At 35.4% G+C, this 13,723-nt stretch overlaps 1 protein-coding gene across 1 annotated transcript in view; it reads right to left on the bottom strand.

The window, feature by feature from the left end:
- LRCH2 (leucine-rich repeats and calponin homology (CH) domain containing 2) overlaps positions 1-9,913 on the bottom strand; it is a 31,283-nt gene extending 21,370 nt beyond the window's left edge. The window contains exons 1-11 of the mRNA XM_010565331.1: positions 9,895-9,913; positions 9,677-9,821; positions 6,501-6,627; positions 4,363-4,468; positions 4,124-4,260; positions 3,775-3,908; positions 2,292-2,379; positions 1,110-1,221; positions 697-794; positions 540-607; positions 208-312 (exon numbers count right to left, since the gene is read on the bottom strand). Coding sequence (XP_010563633.1) covers positions 208-312; positions 540-607; positions 697-794; positions 1,110-1,221; positions 2,292-2,379; positions 3,775-3,908; positions 4,124-4,260; positions 4,363-4,468; positions 6,501-6,627; positions 9,677-9,821; positions 9,895-9,913 — 1,139 coding nt within the window. The remainder of the gene's footprint in view (positions 1-207; positions 313-539; positions 608-696; positions 795-1,109; positions 1,222-2,291; positions 2,380-3,774; positions 3,909-4,123; positions 4,261-4,362; positions 4,469-6,500; positions 6,628-9,676; positions 9,822-9,894) is intronic.
- Between the last annotated feature and the right edge of the window lie 3,810 nt (positions 9,914-13,723).

Below are 13,723 nucleotides of genomic sequence, written 5' to 3'. Positions count from 1 at the left end.
CTCTCCAGAGGAGGTATATCACTGCTCTCTAGACAGCAATTTTATGAAAAGAAACACAGGACAGGTATCTTGAAAGAGTATGTCATTTTAACTGTTTAACAGCTGGACAACACTGTTCTCAGAATTATAAGGTGCCAAGGGCTTTTGGGTATAAGGCAGGCCAAAGAATAAATTAATTGTAACAGAAGTTAACTAATATTGTAATACCTGTGTTTTTGTTCTTGCTGCAGTAACTGAGCTGCTATTTTTCTCAAGTCAGTCACTTCTTTGAGTTCATCATCATCTTCAGCCAACAGCTGTTCTTTCTGAAGTCTGAAAAATTAAACATTAGTAACTTGGCTGATTTCAGTAAAGCAAGACACAGACATGGCTACATTATTGGACAAGAACTAAGAAGTGCTTCTTATAAGCTTATTTTCTGTCCAACAAGGAGTACTCTATGTGTTCAATATGAGATTTCTTTCCTCCATATGCAAGGAGCTTAAAACAAAACCACCCTCACCCACGTAAAACCTTCCCCCCAAAAGATGAAGATTTACCTTTTTTCATCTCCCCAGTCCTCATTCTGTTCTATTTTCTGGGATTTCTCAGGATGTTTTCCCCGTTCCTTACACAGGATAAAAAAATAAACTTAAGACTTGAATGGAAGAAAAAGCAAGCCTGCTGAACCTTTTTTCTTTTGTCAAGCTAGGCTACCTTGATATAAGACAGTAATGGTCCAATCTGTACATCTCCTTGCTCAGGAACAGCTCCCTCTTCTGCATTCGGATCAATGTAATCATACACCTCCTGGTCTAGTGAGGATTGATGAAGAATGGGAAAGATGATATTAAAACGGTTCTCTCAACCAAATGTTATTCCTGAGAGAGATAAGTACTTATGAAAAATATCAGATAAAGATAAAACAATGAAATCATGTCTCCTTGAGCTAGGAATACCCTTTTTTCTTTCTTCCTGGCCTCGTCTATTTGCAATCACTACATTGTTTTCTGAAATGATGAAAATACAATGCCAACATGTGATTGCATCATTTTGTGCAATTTTTCTTACATTAGATTACCTAAGCAAAAAGTATTTCTGTTACCTGACAGATGGACAACAGATATTACCTTTCTGCGGATCGAGTTTATTTCCCATTACATGATTGTCATTCCTTAATGTCTGTTCCCTTGTTGATTCTGACACCTGGGAGTGAAGGCTGATTGTATCATCATCAGATGGCTGCAAAGACAGTCACATTTAATACAGAACTTACATATAAATTACATTATTATATTATTTGCTAAGAACTCTCAAATTATAGTGCAACTGACCCTATCCCCTATCATGAGGGATGGCTCCCAGGAGAGAGAAAATAACATCAAGTCGGGGCGGGGGGGGGGGGGGGATTTAAGAGAATCATAGTTTAGGGAGTGACAGACAACTGTTCAGTATAATATAACACTGAGATACAGTATTTTGTTCAAAGAGGTCCAGTCCAGCCCTGGTCAGTGGACTAAGAAAACTGTACTTGGGTACTTTCTTATCTAATGCCTCCAACTACTTTGACCCTTGTTAGACCACTAAGAGGGGGAAAAAAAAACCCCACACCACACCCCCACAGCTTTACTTCTAATCATTTGGAATTTTCTTAAAAACCCAACTAGTAATACTGCTTGTTCTACAGTTTTCCCACTAACAATCACTCTGCATTTGTAGTAACTCCCTTTCTAAGTTTCAAAAATCTTTTGTTCTACACTATTCAATTTTTACATTACTGTTATTAGTTACAGCTCCTTAATCTAGATTTCTAAAAATACACAGATAACTTGTAGGGATTTTTGTTCATTGCTTTAAACCTAGCAGATCATTCAGAAGTTCATTAAAATTTAAACAACAGTGAAGATTACCAACATATACAATCCTCAACTTTAGTCCAAATAAACTTCCATTTCCTTAAGTACATTCATTTCATTAATAAGAAAATAAAGTTTCAAATAAATTTTGTCCTTTGTGTAGAAAATGATTATGCACTTCACACATTAAAAGTTCCAAACAATTCCTTAGGTCAGAATTCAGTTTTTAAATGCATGAAATTTGGACTGGAATGAACCTTAACCAGAAAAGTCAAAGCAATATGTAAATAATTTGTGTTTGATACTGGCAGTCTATTGGTTTAAACTCAACTGTATAGATATTCAAAGAATGTTAAATGCAACTTAGTATTTGTATTTCTCAAATGATAAAAAATACAAAGGAAAAAATATCTAAAAAACAGAAGTTACACAAATTCAACAGTGAAAAATACTCACTTCTGTTGTGGACAACCTTTTATCCCCATTATCACTTCCGATGCCAGAGTCTGGTCCATGATTTTTATTGGGATAAAAGTCCTCCATGCTACATTAAGAAAAACAACACAAAAAAACCCACACAGGAATGAAAGAAACAGGAGTTTCACTTTTCTAAAAAAATAAACATCCTTTTAAAAATATGTTCTCTATACTTATCTACAGTTGCTGATACAGAATTTTTGCACAATGCCCCATGTGCAGAGAACAAATTCTTAATCTCTTACAAGAGTTGTTCAAGAAAAAAGTATCAAAGCAAAGTTAAAGTGGAAATGATCAATTACTGTACTCTCTTGTACCTATACAATTTTTGAGTTGTTCTACTTCATTCAAAAATACCGTCTTCAGAAAACGCTTCCTCTGAAAAACCACAATTCCTTGAATTCTATCGGCAGACATGTTTTTCTACCAGTAGCAAATACACGTTCCCTAATAGACTGTCATATTATAATGGTTTAACACTGCCTGAATATCTATGAAATATTTTCTCCAAATTTATGCCTTTTGAAGACATAAAATTGGCAGCATCAGCAGGACGTGTTTTCCAACTGCGCACTGGAGCTTGGTTTAAATAATAAGATTATCTGGAAAGTTTAATTAATCAGGTACAGTGGTAATACCGATGACCTTGTTCCTTTGCAATACATTTTAGTTGTAGGCCTTAAGTTCAGTGGAAGCTTTTGGGGAACAGTTGCTGCCCACATTTTTTGGGAGAATTTACAAGTGATCTACAGACACTGTGGACTAATTCCCTATGGCACAGTCGCCTGAGACCAAGACCATGGACTGAATTTGATGATTCAGATGGTTCTGTGTAAGCTTTATTCATAACTTTCATCTTTCCTTCAGCCTTGAACACAGAGGCACAAGTTGCATGCGACCTTTTAAGAAAATAGGCAAAGAGAGATTATTGTTCCATATGGTTTCCAATGGCAAGCCAATTGATGACAGAAAATACAAAAGCATTCCCATTTAATTACTCAAGAGGTACTCTGTACAGAAGTCCAATAAAATATTCTGCACTTTTTAACCTCAACTAAAAAAAATCACTGGTATTTCACTGATCTTTAAGTTAGTTTCCCTTAAGATATATGTGGGAGGCAGACTTTCCATCCAACAGACTAACTCCATATTCAGGACATTTATGGAAAAATCTCATCTACTGTTTTGACATATCTGGGAAATAAATAGCTGAGTTTTCCAATAAATAAATTAAAAATACATCTTTGTTCTGATTTCCAAATCTTTAGCAAGTACAATGAAAACTTTTCATAGAAACTTAGATGAGCCAATTAAGCTTCCAATAACACAACCTTAGAAAATAAATACTATGAATTCTAAGGAAAGAACAATTAAAGTATTGAAATTACAGCTACTATCTGTAATAAACAGATCACTTCATAGCAAATGCTAAAGTAAATAAAACAAAAACTGCACTACTCACCTGTCTGTGAGTGGCTGGGAGGGGATTCGTTTACCTAATGACGGAAGATCCAAAGAATCTGGTTTTTTATCTATTCTGAGGCACGCCTGAATGCTGAGGAATTTAAATATATGTACTTTACCCTTTAAACATATCTGTTGGGAAACAAACGAACAAAAAAAAGTCTTAATTACATAGCATATCTTTTGAAAATGCACCCCAACAAAAGCTACACTGAGTTTGTACCTAAACTTCCCGCTAGGAGAAATACAACTAAAAATACAAAAACCTGATTGGTATAACTTAGAACAGTTTCCTTTTTCTTAAGATCCTAATGCAAATTTCTGAACTAGAATGCTTTAATACTAACCTGTGCTGGTGGTATCTGCATTGGATTGTTATCCAGAACTATAACTTGTAAGTGACGTAACTTTCTGTAACAAATTGGAATTTCTGTAATTTTATTACAAGAAAAATCCAGCTTTACCAAGGGAAGGTCTCCTAATTCTGCATTGGGGGAAACAAACAAAAAACAAATAAAGAATCAGATATCTTCTTAACACTTTACCTAATTTACTTACATCAAAGAAATGAAAACTAGTAGCTTACCATCAGGCAACATATGGAGATTATTTCTTCTTATGTTTAATTCTCTAAGTGACTGCAATTTTCCTATTTGCTGGGGAAGAACCTGAAGTTCATTGCAGCTAATATCCTAAGAGACATAAAATTAATAATTTAACTGAACATCTTAAATTAAATTAAACAAAGGAAAACTGCTACCAAAACTACTGTAAACCATACTATAAAAAACAGAAATCCTATCTTTCTTGTTTTTTCCACAAAGTGAATAAGTACCATAACAAATCTCGCTGTTCCTTCCATATTTAGTGATTCATGTTTCAGAAACTCATTTCAAAAAGTTACATCAATGAATGATGAAAGACTGGTTTTGAGATTAAAACTGTACGCTAGAAATCAGGAGTTCCTGGCAAATGATTTGCATTCTGCTCCTTTTGTAAAAATTCTTCTTCCTTAGAAAACCTTGAATCAATCCACACAACTAAAAATTTACGAAGAGCAACAGCAGGCTCACAAACTTTGTGGATACAAGCACTAGAGGGTGACAAAGCCGCACCAAGTAAACACAGAGTACAGCTATTTCTGCCACTAATTTAACATTTATTTATGTAGTCCAGGCTGGGTCAACAATCACACTGACATAAGACCATTTCTAACCTTTTTTATTTCCAATTGAATAAAATTGGCTTAGACTAGTTTCCTAGACTAAGTAACAATGATAGACATCTAACTGATGAAAAATTCTAAGCTGATTTTAAACGCAAGCTGAGTCAGTAACTAGAAGCCAGGCCTTAACCAGACGAATCTCCACTACACACTTCCAGAGCTTCAGCTTAGGCACTGCTCATCTGCTTTTGGCAACCATGATGTCTGCACATAGCTAGATGTCTCAGAAAGCACAGCTGCTTAGGATCAACTGTTGTGTATCTCTTGCAAGTTATTCTCTGTCTACAACACCAAATTTAACATGGGATTCCCTTCCTAAAAGCATCTTTCTAGCATGTGGCTTAGTTGTCAGCTTTTTTTAATGTATATATATTACTTATGTTCTAAACAGGTATAACACAGGTACTGGAATGAAACTGTCTAGTAAGTCCTTAATCTGTGTCATCAAGCACGCATTCTAGGTTTGACAATTTTGAAAAATAAGTCAAAAATACTACAACTGCAATTCTGACAAAATGTCACTTCCTGTAAAGAATAGCAGTGATCCCACCTTGAAATCCTATGACATTGAAGTAAGCGTAAAGAATTTCTCATCACCAAAGAGTAGAGGACACTAGAAAAGCTTCACAAACATTCAGAGTATTACTCGTAAATTAAAAAAGAATGTGGATTTATAGCTCAGAAATTAGATCATGTTAAAAGAAATCTCCAGGGCATACACAGCCGCTCTGGAACCAGGATAAGGATTGCTTGCAATGACCAAAGAAATCCCACATGCTGGGGAAAAAAAAAAAAAAAAAAAATATCAGACCTAGTCCAAGTGCCAGGTCAGTGAATACTTGTGCATAGTTTTCGATCAGAAAAGCCCAGAATATTAAGAAATATAGAGAAAGTAATGTACAACAAAGAACAAAACTCTAGTATGCCATAGGATAAAATCACATTGCACAGACACCTAAACTGTGAATATCACACACCATTCTATTCACTCCAAACAAAATAAAGGAGTAGCAGAAATGGGGGGGGGGGGGGACGGACGGACACTACCCTAAAACCAACACCAAACACAGAACAAGACAACAATGATTGAATGGCATAACTTGTATTAAGAGTACAGTGAACTCTTCAGATGGGAAGAAGATTCCTGATAACGTATAAGAAAAATAAATAGAATTATGATTCCTGTAAAGAATGTAAACAGAAAAATTCACCGTTTTCAACAACATACAAGCGAGGGACTCAAAATAATATGAAGAGCGATTTTATTTATGAACCCCTTAAGCTTTAGTTAACCCAACATACTGATTTGTGTTTAATCCCATTTTTGAAACTCTACAATACTACACCTGTAATTTGAGCTCAAACACTAAGAAAAAGCAGTAACTGAATTTACATTTTGCTGTTCCATATTTAAAAAATTACTAATTTATATTTTTATTATACTGTAAATTGTTTATAGTTTAAATTTACTTAGTACAATGGTTCACTATTGTACTTACCAGCTCCATTAGATCTCTCAACTTTCCAATTTCTTCTGGAATGGAGACCAGCTTATTATTACTAACAACCAGAACTTTAAGTGGAAGATCAAACAGGTACTTTGGCAACGTTGATAAAAGATTTCGACTTGAAAGAAAGAAAAATGAACAAGCAAGACTAGATTATAATCTTCTTTTTAAGCCTGACAGGGAGTCTGAGATGCACATTGAACAACTTTTCTCCTATTCCAGAAGACATTCTCCACCTATTACAATTCGTCTAAATTTAAGCTACAATCTCCATCATTAATTCCTTACCAAGTCAAGCCCATCTCGCTTGATGAAATGAGTATGTACTGTAACTGAATCTAACACTAAAACGTACAGAGAAATCTGTTGAAAGAAATAGTTTGATGTTTGCTTTTATCCTATTTTCTAATACCTTCAGAAGGACCACCTGATTTGACAGCCTACCAATATAAAGTTCTTAGCAAACCAGAACTTTATACAAGGCCATTGCTTCTCATGTCATGTGGTCATGTCACTCCTGAGCCAGCACAAAAAGCCTTTAAAATCTATTTATTACTTTGCTGATTAACAGTCTGGAAGGTAAGTTTTAATTAAAATTTATTTCTTTTGTGTATATCATTTTCCAACTACATGCACGTATGTCTGCTTTGTACACAAGAAATATACTGTTACTAACATTTTGATTTAAATCCATATTGGAAAAACTACCAACTGCAGACTGCCACTGCCAGAAATACATTGAATTTTTCTAATACAGTACTTGTACATTTAAACAAGCCATTAGAAAACCAGCTTGTTCAGATGTCCATTCACAGATAAAAATTTCAGTAATTGCTGTTGCTTTAAGTAAAACTGTGCAGAGTTCACTTCTATTTTGGAAAAAAAAAAACCCTACCCAAAAAAGTGTTTACATTTTTAAGTGTTGACATTTGTGTTCACACTATATTAAGAAAAACCCAGAAGTTTCACTGTTTAATTGATATATATCAGAGCACTGTTTTCATATTTAAAAAAAAACCAAATTTTTACATTTTTTTTCTCCATGACTACAGTTTATAGGGCTGCAAAACCAATGTCATGGTTTAACCCCAGCCAGCAACTAAGCACCACACAGCTGCCCACTCACTTCCCTCCCCTCCCCACCAATGGGATGGGGGAGAGAATCAGGGAAAAGAAAGTAAAACTTGCGGGTTGAGATAAAGACAATTTAATAGGACAGAAAGGAATTAAAAAAAGGCAATAATAAAAGAATTGGAATATACAAAACAAGTGATGCACAATGCAACTGTTCACCACTCGCTGACCAATGCCCAGTTAGTTCCCCAGCAGCGATCCCTGCCAGCCCCGCTCCCCCCAGTTTATATACTGGGCATGATGTCACATGGTATAGAATATTCCTTTGGCCAGTTTAGGTCAGCTGTCCTGGCTGTGCCCCCTCCCAATTTCTTGTGCCACTCCAGCTTTCTTGCTAGCTGGGCATGAGAAGCTGAAAAATCCTTGACTGAGTATAAACACCATTTAGCAACAACTGAAAACATCAGTGTGTTATCAACATTCTTCTCATACTAAATCCAAAATGTAACACTGAACTAGCTACTAGAAAGAAAATTAACTCTATCCCAGCTGAAACAAGGACAACCAACAAAAATAAATTTATGTTCTTGCAACATTTCAGCTTCAAAGAAGCAATTTTAACACCATAAAATGAAAGTAAACTTCTATTAGTATCTTTATAAAACTAATGTATTTTTTCTGTTAATTCTAAGTGAACAATACAAGTTAAGTTCTGGATGTAGGTATGCAGTAAGTCTCTTTTTTTAAGTTGTATTTCAGGCAGAATGACAGGCTTTTTTGGTTGGAGAGCATGAGAAGCAAAAATATAATGTGCAAGCAAGCTTCTTTTAATTTATTATAAAAATGTAGCAATGAAACAGTCATTCTCTGCATCACAATGTCCTCCAGCTTTTTGTGGTTTTTTTTGCTTAAAGAAGAGCTGCCTACTTTACTATGAATTGCATGACACATTTCTTCAGTCGTCTGAATGCAAAATTAGACTTTGAGATCATGTGGTTTTCTTCTGTAACAAAATATTGAAACTAGTAAGCCAGGATTTTAGCCTGTTCAACTCCTACAGTCCACATGTTCATGCATTGCAAAAATAGTCCTCAGAGATCAGCACAAAAGTGAAGACAAAGCACAGTAAGGCAAATGATGATTAGAAGAGTCGACTCAAAATGACATGCAACGCCCAGTTAGAACTACACGCTACTTTATTTCTGTGTAAAGAATTGTATTCAGTACCTCAACTACCATCAGAAGAGAAATGGGCTGTTGCTGCTCTGTGAAGAAAGTTAGGTCAAATTTTTCAGAAAACACTGCAGTTTTATCATATCATTAATGCTCTTTAGAATTGCCACAGAACAGACTACTGAAATTATCACTATAAGCATTGATATTTGCAGATTGAGACAAGGTTTTTGGTTGGGATTTTTTGTTGTTTGTTTTTATTTCTTACTTTTTTCTTTTCCAAGGATCAATTCGTGAAGTTTTTTCAAAATATATTCTGGAACCAAATCTCACATGTTAAATAGCTCTTAGCTGAAAAGACTGTTTTGGACTTGATGTAGTCAATATAAGAAACAAGGAATACTGTGGAAAACAGGGTCTCAGTTCTTTTTGGGAGGGTTCTTCTAGATTCCCTCTCTTTCCAGAGCTCATATTCATCTTCCATTCTTCTGAGAAGATCCAACCACATGTTTTCCAAGTTTAAGAACATCAATACAGTAATGGATGTAAATAATGGGCAAAATGAGCAGGGCCTTCTGGCCAGAGTAGTCTACCCTGTTGCGAGCAGCAAATTTTTACACATGTAGTTTCTAAACATTGTCTGTCTATATAACATTAAAAACAAAGGAAACTTTGTAAACTCCTCAGCTACTACAGTTTACTGACTGAAATTTCATAATGCATTCAATTCCTTCCCACAAAGGAAGCAACAACTGCTGGCCCTAAAACACCAAGGATAAGAAAAACAAACAACAGAATAATTTTATCTATCTGGGCAAAAATGAGGGCACACAGAGGCACTTAATGACCTCATGAAGCAGAATGCCACCTCTTCAATGAGGTAAGTTATATAAAGACCAAAAATAACAAGCATTACTCACCTAATGTTAAGGTAGGTAAGCATTTGCAGGTTTTTAATAGATTCTGGAATGGATTTGATGCAGTTGTGATACAAATTTAAAGTTTCCAGTGGTGCAAACAGCCAGACATCAGGAGGAATTTCAGTAAATCTGTTCTTTGAAAGATCTAGAAGCAAAAGAAAAAAAAATAATCATTTTTTAGTCAAAAATTTCCTTGCAGTAAGAGGAGATAAAAGTACCCGCTGTTATTCTTGTCATGCTCCTAAAAATTAAGGTGTTGCAAGAAGTGTAAAATAATTCAGTTTTAACAGATGCTACTGCATATAATTAATACAAAAAAGACTTAAAATACTACAAGATTGTTTGATATGCAATTATAACATAAAATAGAAAAATGACATGAATTCAGAAGTATATTACCCACTACATAATTAAGAACATTTAAAATGCAACTGAATATCAATTATGATTGCCCCTCCTCTATCAGTCTTTGTTCTGTGCAGCTGTTCATTTATTTTCCTTCAATTCTAGGCACAACAGTAAGTCAAGGTACAAACCCAGTAAACATTACTTTTCCTGTTTGACAGCTACATTAGAATCTATTCTTATTGTATAAAGTATCTGCAATGCTAAGGTGAACTTTGCAAAAAAACCTTACATATTTATTTTGCTTAAGAACTACAATTCTCATCTAAAAAGTATTCTTTATTGCAAGCACAGTAACTGAGACATTCTCCAGTAACACACTTATAACTTAGCTAAAAAGAGCACAAAACCCAATGCCAAATGCATTTAGCTATAAAAATAAGGATGCAATTTAGCCTAGCCTAAGAACAGAATGAGGAGATATATTTGACAATGGAAACATAATACTTGAACTAGAGTTATTTTGACAATGCATGACTGCATTATGCAAATCTGCATGCAGAAGATATGAAAAACCAGGGCACTACAAAAACGCACACCATCTCTGACTATATGAAATCTTTAAAAAGACCAAGTAAATTCAGGTGGGATGTGACCCAAGAATCCTGGAAATTATCAGTTAACTACCAAAACCTGTGTCATAAAGTCCATGAAACTATCTTGGAAGAAAGAGGTATTTACTTGAGAACAACTCTACTTTTATGAAAGTAACTCTGGTTCCCAACCCAAGATATTTCAAAAGGATGTGGTTTCTCAGAAACGCTGAACAAACTCTTTTAACAAAGCAGCAATACAGATCCCTTGCTATTTCAGGCTTTAGTTCTCAGTTTTTAACACTTGCACGAAATAACTGTGTTTCTGCTTAGCTCCTATCACATTATCATTGGAACAAACATAGTTTGTTCTATGCTAGACTGAAAAAACAGACTAGAAAGTGGCTGGAAAAGTAACTCAAAGTCACCTTCAGGCTTGAAGAAGAGAGCTTAACAGCTTGAAGTATAACTGGCAAGCCAGCTAGGAGCGGCATTTCTCAGGGCCAATGCTGGAATCAATATTGTTTAGTATCTTCATCATCATCCTGGAAAACAGGATATAATCTGCCCTCAGGAAGTGCACAGACAACACCAAGTTGGAGGGAGTGAAGAGGTAACTCACATGCTGGAGAGATAGGATGCCAGCCAGAGTGACCTCGACCAGCAGACACCCCATCCAGTTTAATAAAGACAAATGCAAAGACTTGCACCTGTGGCAGAATAATTCCTCACAGTAGTGTGGGCTGGAGGATGAAAGGGTAGAAGATAGCTTTGCAGAGAAGAACACACATTGCTGGTACACAACAGGCTGAATGCGAGTCATCAGTGTGCCCAGTAGCAGGGAAGGCCATCAACACAGTGTGCTGCAGATGCCCATCAAATAAAATGGACTGGTACAATGAAATGTCACCTTCCAGTGGCATTATTTTTGGAAGTAGCCTCAACTTTGCTTTCTGAAGTCTAGAATATGTGAAATTTGTGAGCTAATGGGCTGTCACTCCATTGTTCCATCATTTCTAAGAAACATTGTCAAGCTAAAGCATCACAAACCCTTCCTTTAGATCAGGGCATCCACTGCTGACACCAAATTCTGCAAACTCTAGCTGCAAGAGGTAGAAAGAGAAAGATCTAGGTTGCAGAACTGACATTCTTAATGAACTGAATGAAAAATGGAATAAAGTAAACTAAAACTAAACATCCCAACTAAAATTAAAAAGCTTATTAAAAAATTTAGCATAGCTTGAGAAAGTTTTCACAATAGATGAGGTCTGCTTTCTGTTTTCCACCACATCAATTTTCAAAACATTATAGAAAAGTGGCAGATTTCACATGAAAAAATTTTATGCAAAACCCTTTTTAGGTCAAACAAAGGCTCTCTTATTCTAATATTCAGCAGAGTGGGATAACTGTGTGCAGAAAAGATGCACGCAGTTTTATTGCCCGCACAGTTCCACAACCTCCACCACATGATGAATAGACAGTTTTTGATACAATCCCATTCTGAAGAAGTCAACTGTAAGGCTCTTCCCGACTCTGTTTTATCAGCAGCTAGAAAGATAACTGAAGGCTAGCACAAAGATCTACTCTACAAAATACAAACAACAGAATCCTACCCTACTGCCACTGATCCAAAGAGCAGTACTGTAGGTTCTACCTGAACTGGAAGATTCAAGAGCACCATGAAAATTATACCACTGTATGTGCATGCAGCCATACCCCAACCACACGTCTTAGAAAGACACAGGTTAAAAAACAGCTTTGCCATTTCTTCTGCAGAAATAAAACCCAGAGGTGGGCCAGACAACAACCATAGTGTGCACCAACTCTCTGCTCTGGCCAATGACTGGACCAGGACTGTAGTACTCAACAGCCAATATAAAACCAGCAGTGGTTTCTTACCTGGCCTGACAAAAAAACCCATCACATTAGCACAGTCTGGTTGAAGTCCCTTAGTGTACCCTCATACAAAACCCATGCAGTTTCACATTACAAGAAAAAATACAAATATTGTGAAATTGGTATTTATTGCTGTTGAAAACTCTTCCCTGAAAACAATGCCTTAAGACAGTGTGGGGCAAGGACTCCACTTTTCCATTATGAAACCCAGAAGTCCTATTAGAATAGGAAATGATACCCATTATCTATCAATAATAAAATAAAAAAGGTAAATAAAGAGTTGGAAGATTGTATGGCTTCTCTTCCAAACAATTTTTCATTCATTCATTGCAAAACAGTATTAGAATAGTCCCAGGGGTTCAGAGCTTTCTAAAGAAAAAGATTCAAGTGTATATAGTTTTCCACAATATTCAATATATGAAATGTACTTGCAGCTTTTTAAAAACAAGTAATCCTATTCTTTATCCAAATTGAAAAGTGATTTCTACTCCAGAAATGTTTTCACAATGAGCAAAAAAATTTATGAGTTCAGCTATTATGCTAAATAAAATTTAGATGTGAAGTTTATGCAATTTAGGTACCTTTTGAAGACTAATAACCCAAGGTATGACTGACAAAATATTGTAAGAAAAAAGGAGGAAACTTCTGGAATAGAGTGTTCCTCTATAAACAAGATAGACTTCATCTCAATCAAAATGTAAGCACGTTGCTGGCACTTAAAATGAGAATGGTTTTGTAAGGGTTAATAAACTGAAGAAGCAAGGAAAGCTGCTAAACGCAGAACCACACATGATTTAAGATGACAGCTCCTCTAGAAGTGAGATTATAGGAATTCTTTGCTTAACCAGTTTAGACTGGAGAACTCTAAATTGGGGGTGTTATATGAAGACTAAATAGAAGACAGTATCCATGACTGCTCATGAATCACAGGGTATTTCAATTCACTATCTGCAGAAACAATAAAAGTGAGAAGTACACCATTACTAAGAATTTTAAAAGGGAACTACAAAAATATGAAGTTGGTTGCAGCTTAGTTTCTTTTTAACAGAAAAAGTCTTTACTGACTGTAAGACAATGATTAAAAGACAATATATTGAAAGTTCAAAAGGAAATAATTTTAGGAAATCAGTCAGTTTGGAGGGGAAGCTATCAGAAGTAAGAAAGTGTCTTGTATAAATTTACACTATGATCAAAAGGAAAAACAAAAAGCTCA

This window comes from Haliaeetus leucocephalus, unplaced genomic scaffold, assembly GCF_000737465.1.
Source record: "Haliaeetus leucocephalus isolate CR32 unplaced genomic scaffold, Haliaeetus_leucocephalus-4.0 Scaffold189, whole genome shotgun sequence".
NCBI classification, from domain to species: Eukaryota; Metazoa; Chordata; class Aves; order Accipitriformes; family Accipitridae; genus Haliaeetus; species Haliaeetus leucocephalus.
The sequence above is the reverse complement of the archived record's forward strand: the minus strand, read 5'-3'. Positions and strand labels throughout refer to the sequence as shown.